Below are 7,629 nucleotides of genomic sequence, written 5' to 3' on the forward strand. Positions count from 1 at the left end.
AGTCTCTAGTATGGAAGTTTCTGTGCAAGATGTATCTATTTGGAAGGTGATCGATGGCATGCAATATTTTATGTCAACATTTGATCACCCTACATTAATATATATACTTATTATAAACTAATGCGTGCATATATGTGACCTGATATGTAATTAAGCTTGGTCTATATATTTTCAAAAGGAATGCTTAATTAATTAAAGCATACAAATAATTAATTACTCCATCTAATCCATACTAACTAACTTTTTCTTTTTTCAAATCAAAATTTTTTAATTATCTATCACTTTTGTATATCAAATGCAACATTAATTTTTTTTTTTTTAATTTTATTCTTATATTGAAATAGAGGTAATAAATTTTGCATTACCTATAAAAGAGTAAATCAGTCTAATTTAGTTAAATTTTTTTATAATTAATTCTATTAAATATTTTTTAATTCAAATAAACTGTTAAAAAAAGATAGTTAGTATGAAAAAGAAGAATATTTAAATTAATGATTTGATTTGTTTCTAAAGTATGTTAATAATGATTAATGTGGGGAAATGTTTTCTTCTCTTTTTCCAATTATTTTCGTGGTTGATAGAGGCATAAAAACCAATACTATGAGATAAAATAAAATGCCTCAAAGTATGATTTCTTATGAGATCCGCTTGGAGATTAGTAAATAGTTTCATAATAATTAGAATCAAGACTTAATCACATCATATTTGATATTTATTTTCTTAGTCTAAGAGCGATATATATATAGTTTTAATATATATGTCGCTAGACTCTAATGTTGAGCCGAAGTGAGATATTTTGCATGTTAAATTTGAAAAAGCCATGTATGCATATTAATTTATGGTTCTCATCAATCAAATCGTCGAATGAAAGAGATGTTGCATGACATATGCTAATAATTATTAGTACTTTAAACTATTATTATACTTTAGCCACGAGAGAATTGACTAAATTGTCACTAATTATCATTGATAATGAAGAAAATAGGTCATGAAGTTGGATAATTAGTCAACTCTGCCATCGTCACCACTCACCAGGAAGTACAATTAAGAGGTCACCATTATTAATGTTGCAAAAGATATTAAGTATTATATGATCCATCCATGCAATTTTTTAAAATTTCTTTAATGCCTGAATTGCACATGTGCTAGCTCAGTCCCATTATTTTTGGATACATAAATCCTCTTGAGAAATACCTTAAATAGTTTAAGCATTTCCTAACAAAAAGATAATTTAAGCATAGAGAGTGGCTATTTATTTTATATTTTTACAACTAAAACAATTGGTAAAGTTGATTTATATTATATGTTATTTTTATTAAAATACTCGGTGCTCCTAAAAACAGATGGAGTACAGAATTAGAAATTTCTTTTAATTAATTAATCAAGAAGAAAAATATTAAACGATGCACCATATAAAACTCCACAGGTACCATCAATAATTGTCGGACTTACAAATGAATATCTCACTCACAATTTTATTAATAAATAAAGGAAGGCAGATACATAGAGAGGTGGGAAGCTGCCACGGGTATCTATATTTACAGATGAGCTAATTATGGTATACCTCTACATTACTCAATTCTAATTTTTATGTACATACATATACGAAGCAGCAATTAATAATCAAATCCCAAACCAAATGGAACTTAGTAATATTATTTTATTATTACTAAACTGATGGGATGCTTTATGCATGATAAGATTGAATAACATTTGATTCTCATATATATTAACATAATCTGATAATTTAGCAGACGAAGAAAAGGGTTACTTTCCAAAACAGGGGATAAGTATGTTTAAATTCTATTTGCCTCGTGATCCAACCCAAAAGCCATACATAATAAGTTTCTTTCTTGCTGTATGGTTGCATAGACGAGTCCCTCTCTACCAAGATTTATTTGCTTGTATAGTATTTATGCCCATAGTGTCATCAATTTGCTTGTATTTTGTCAAGGCCACTTGCCAAACCAGCAAAAGGCATCCAACCCAACTCAGATTTTTGGCTAATATCAAATACATGCACTGCCACTGTCCAAAAGAAAAAAACGTAAAAATTAAAAGAACATTCACGCTTTATTGAACTTAAGATGGTTCTATAACAGGGAAAATTGCCGATCTAAAATGGCGGCGCTGACGTGTCAGTGTGAGGTGTCACTTGAAGACTAGAGTGGAGTATTTATAGAGCAGTCCACACGTCAGAAAAGAGCAGGTGATGCACATTCTTGAAAAAGAATTCGAGTCCCAGGCATCAGGTAATCCACAGCTCACCACGTGCTGGACTATATCAAAGCATACTCTTCACCTCCTTCTCCTCCTATATAATCTCCGCCACATCTCTTCTCCCTTTCATACAACACCCACCCTCACCAGCACCAGCAACTGGATTATTCCACTTCTTCTCCTCCAAAATATACTCTTCCCCACAATGTCTTTGTTCGCCATCTCCAAAGCCATTACCATCTCTTGCTGCAATAAGCTTGCAGATGACTGTGATAATGGCGATGGATGTTACTTTGCACCACCACCTTGCATTGAAGGCGATGGAGACGACGATGATGGTGATTATGACTATGCTCCTGCAGCATCCTCGGAGGGTGACGACGACGACGACGACGATGGCTATGACTGTGCTCCTGCTGCATAATCATATATTTAGCTACTGATTATGCCATTTTAACTTCAGGAGATTGTTGTTATTATTCAGAGACATCATGAGGTCTTATATGACTCTGAGGTTTTGTAGGTCAGGAAGATTATGAGATGCATTTTTCATGGTCAATCGACTAATTTCGTGACATAATCTATGTATGTTTTTGTTTCTCATGAATTTTTGCTCCCCAACTAGCGTTCTCTTTATGTGAAGTTGAGGAAATAATAAAATATAATATTTTGCTGTTTATTTTTTTAAGTGCATTAATTAATGTGGCACTAATTAAAAGAGAATGGGTTTATGCTTGATAGACAAAAGAGTCAAGAAAACGTAACAAAAGTCACCTGATATGGTACCCAGCAAATCTGATTCAAGAATTGCTTTTTCTATTGAACAGAGATATGATTACTTGTTTAAATAATGTCTGTGTGATGACATGGGTATAATGCGTATGTGTTTCTCAGTTTCGAATTTAAAACCAACAAAAGCAGCAGGCTTTACTAATAATAAAAGCGAAACCATATCCACTTTGATGATCTCATACAAGCATCACCTTTGTCGAACCATGGCAATCAACAAAAGTACATACTATAAAAATGCCTGGTCTAAGTTGAATTTTACAAAATAGAAAAAATAAATGAAGTGGAAACTGATGCAGAAGTTTGTCACCTCTTGTAATCCTTACTGACGCTGTCCAGCAGAAGTTCTGCAGGTACTGTTAAAATGCATCCATCCTCTTAGAAGCTTGAAACAGAGATGAATTCTTGTAAATAGAACTCTATTATCAGTTCTCTCATTGCTTGCATATATTGAAATTATACAAATACAATATTCTGGTGTTGTAATCAAAGCCACTTAACACAACACAATCAGCCATACTGGTTCTGCATCACCTTCCTTCTTCCTTCTTCACTCTTCGCTTGCTTTCTTACTGAGATTTATCTAATTCCTTACCTATCACCGATTGAGGTTTAGCAACAAGGTGGTTTATTACTTACTGAAGCGTTAACAGTTTAAATTCTCACTAGTACAATGAAATACAGAGACAAATCACTATTTGCCTTGACTGAATATATGAAACAGCATCCTTGATTCTTCTGCTCTGTTTATTTGGAAATGAATAACAAAAGAATACCTGAAGGATAGCAGACTTGAATGCTCATTTGAACCTATTGAAGTTGAAGAAGCTAAAATTAGGAGCAGATGAGAAAGCAATGATCTCCATGGCAACCAGTGTAAGAGCAGAAACAGAAGCGTTCCGAGGACTAGCATGCACAAAAGGGGTAGACCTGAGATTGTTAATTACTACGAGAAATCATTCCTTCAATCACATTTTCGTCTACTTTCTTTCTTGGTGTAATCTTCAATAATTTCAAAGTTGCAAATAGTAATCTGTCTGAGTGAGTTTGAGGTGGGAAAGAAAGCCAAACAAGGAAGATTTGAAGAAAAACAAAAAAAAAAAAAAAAAAACTGATATATGAGGAAAAGTGCAACAATATTGGGACTGAAAAGAGAAAAAACGTTACGGAGCGAGAGATCATTATGAATGGAGGGCAATAAGTGAACTGATAGAAACATTTCTTCGAAGAAAATGATAAATTATGTGGAATTTATATAATTTCAGGCTTGGATCATTTAAATAAGTCATTTCTCTTCCACAAACCAGAAAAGGTTCTGGAACTGAAATTGAAATCGAAGGCTTTTGCAGTTGTTTATCTATTATTACCAATCACAGCGGACATCAGGACTTTGGCTACTGCTCAATTTCCACTACTGTAGCAAACATTCTCAATTCAGCGCTCCGACCAAAAGACAACCCAAGGAAGCACATTGTGGTAGCCCCTTGTCAAGAGTTTTGGTAAATATATATATCTTTAGAGTCTTTTCTCAAAGTTATGGGTGTGAAGAAACTCAGCATCTTGCATATTTCTTGGACAGACATTGTTCACAGTGATACTGAGCAACTTACAAAATTTCTTCTGTATAACGAAATCCTGAGGAGCACCCTTGCTCATCAAAAGTCATTCCAACCAAATCTTCTCCTTCCATTTCATTCTTTGCTGAGCCTAACAATGGTTTGGCCATTATATTCAACATGTAATATATTTCTCTCATTTCTGGGTGAGATGGATGGCCGGAGAAAAATTCATGGATGATACTGTCAACCTCAATTGAACTACAACCAGGTGTCTTTTTGACTCCAAGATCTTTCATCTTCCTTCTCACTTTCGTTACATCTTCCCATCTGTCTGCAAAGGCATAGATATTGGCAAGAAGAGTGTGGACGCTGGAATCACTTGATTCAAATTTCACCAGCTGTTTAGCCACCCGCTCACCCATCTCAACATTCCCATAGATCCGGCAAGCACTGAGCAAAGAGCCATAGAGTGGAACTGTAATGGCCTTATTTTCATCTGGTATCTTCTTTATTAACTCCTCTGCTTCATTCAGCAGTCCAGCTCGACCAAGTAAGTCAACTAGACACCCGTAATGTTCTACTTTTGGCTTAATCTGATACTCCATTCTCATAGAATTAAAGAACTTGCGACCTTCCTCAACCAATCCTCCATGACTGCAGGCGCTCAAAACACCAATAAAGGTAATATCATCTGGTCTAACACCGGCTTGTTTCATCTTTGAAAACAACTCAAGTGCCTTGCTTGTTTTCCCATTCATAGCAAGCCCGCATATGATTGAAGTCCATGAGGCTGTGTCTTTCACTCTTAATCCATAGAAGATTTCCAAAGCTTTTTCTATGAACCCACATTTTGCATACATTTCTATTAGAGCAGTGCCAACAACCGCATCTATAGGAATTCTGTTCTCATCTATGAATTCATGAATCCACTTTCCTTGCTCTATAGCTCCCGTTTGTGCACAGCCAGTGAGCAGAGAAACCACTATGAATTTGTCTGGTTTGACTTTTCTAATTTGCATTTCTCTAAAGAGTGCCACTGCCTCGTCAAAACGGTTAAACTGCACATACCCATTAATCATAGCTGTCCAAATAACGACATCTCGAATTGGACTCCCCTCAAACAACTCTCTAGCTTCTTCTAGCTCGCCACAGTTAGCGTAACCACTTACCATAGTAGTCCAACAAATTACATTTTTTGAAGGCATCTCCTCGAAAACTGCTCGGGCTATACTCAAACAGCCACACTTGCAATACATGTCCAGCAATGCATTTCCAATAATAGGAGTAAATTTAACATTGTCTCTAACATAATGATGGATTTTCTTACCAAGTTCCAATCGTTTCAATGCTGTACAAGCTGAAAGAGTACTCACAACCGTAGCTTCGTCAGGCATTAAACCACTCTCTTCTTGCATACGGCAAAAGACATTTATAGCATCCTCAAATCTCCTACATTTCACATATCCAGAAATCATCACATTCCAAGAAATCACATCTCTATCAGGCATTTCATCAAACAACATCTTCATAACATCAGTTAAAGCCAACTGAGCATACATATCAATGAGTGAGTTACGCACATAAGTATCAAACTCAAGACCAGTTTTTGTAACAAGCCCACGTAATTTCTCAGCCTTTGAAACCTCTCCCAAGTATCCAATTGCCTTAAAGACAAATGGGTATGTGAAATTATCAGGCCACAACCCATCTTCTCTTAATTTAGAGAAGAGCACAAGAGTTCTTTTGTAGTTTCCTTTCTTAGCAAAAGCTTTGATAATGAGATTATATATAAGCAAACATGGGTAACGTATGTATTTGAACATTTTCTCTGCATAGTTCAGGTTTCCATTAAATGGATCGGTGCAAAAAGCCATTAGCTTGTTGAGGGAAACAATGTCTTGGTGGAGACCGACTCGGAAGATTTGGGCATGGATTTGTTTGAGGTGGGTCATGGATTTGCAACTTTTGAGATAGGAAATGCAAGATTGCTGGCTGAGCCCGGTTGTTGGGTTTGTAAAAGTGGAGAATTTGCTTCGTCTTGAAAGACCATGGCGGGAAATTAACTCCAATAACAGAAAATTGCGGGGCGTATGTGTCATCGGGTTCGGCTGGCCGAGGTCTTGGGCAACATGGTTGGTTATGTAGTAATTTGGAGCTGATCACAGGCTTAGGTGGCTCGCTGTGTCGGCCCGTAAAGTTACTCCTCACCTGGCTCGCTAGGCTTAAGCTTAGGTTATCAAACCTGTTCGACACAAATAATAACTTTTCCATGTGTTTTCTTTTTCTTTTTTCTTTGATGTGTTGACCGTTAATTATAATAATTTGATTTATTATTACTCATGTATTAATAAGCTAAATTTACTTTAAATGAAAATTAATATAGTAGGTTTAATTTATAATCTTCATTATTTTAATTTTAATTTTATATTAATTTATTTTTATTATTTTATACAAAGTTATTAATTTATATATTTTACTTTTTATTCTTAATATATTTACATCCATGTGAATTCATTTAATAATTAAATCAATCGAAAAATTATAAAATAAAATTAATTACTAATATTAATCTATTAATAAATTTATAACTAATATATTAATAAAATCATTATTAGTTTAGTATAATTAAATAATTATAGTGATTATTAGTTTAGCATAAAAAGATCAAGAATTTTATGTACGCTAATCATATATGTAGAATTTTATTACTACATATTAAAAAAAATTATGTTTCTGTCCTATTTTTATATAAATTTATCTTTATACTACTAATATTTATTTATATAAATTACTATATTGGTATTTCTATTTTGCTTCTGTATTTGTTTCACATCTATTCTTTTCTTTTTTTACCTTAATTTATATAGTTTCCACTAAACACTTTTTTCATTTACTTATCTAATAATAATAATTATTATTATTTTTTCATTCATTTATTTATTTACAGTTATAGCAAAATATAAATCTAAAATACAATTCATCTATAAATTTTTAAATACTAGATTTAAAAAAAAATTATATCAAATTAAAAAAAGTTCAATTTCAGTCTAAAGTGAAAAAA

At 33.5% G+C, this 7,629-nt stretch overlaps 1 protein-coding gene across 1 annotated transcript; it reads right to left on the reverse strand.

Moving 5' to 3' along the window:
* Positions 1-2,995: 2,995 nt before the first annotated feature.
* LOC8276212 (pentatricopeptide repeat-containing protein At1g31430) lies at positions 2,996-7,052 on the reverse strand. The gene is made up of 2 exons (XM_002529314.4): positions 3,786-7,052; positions 2,996-3,604 (listed from the first exon to the last, which is right to left on the reverse strand). Exon 1 carries the CDS (start codon positions 6,665-6,667, stop codon positions 4,616-4,618), a length of 2,052 nt encoding a protein of 683 aa, XP_002529360.1. The 5' UTR covers positions 6,668-7,052; the 3' UTR covers positions 2,996-3,604; positions 3,786-4,615.
* Positions 7,053-7,629: the final 577 nt, after the last annotated feature.

The sequence above is a fragment of the Ricinus communis genome, chromosome 3 (assembly GCF_019578655.1).
Source record: "Ricinus communis isolate WT05 ecotype wild-type chromosome 3, ASM1957865v1, whole genome shotgun sequence".
Classification (NCBI taxonomy): Eukaryota; Viridiplantae; Streptophyta; class Magnoliopsida; order Malpighiales; family Euphorbiaceae; genus Ricinus; species Ricinus communis.

What these genes read in the sequence shown, in the direction of transcription:
- LOC8276212 (XM_002529314.4), bottom strand. Translation starts at nt 6,667, where the DNA reads ATGACACATACGCCCCGCAATTTTCTGTTATTGGAGTTAATTTCCCGC.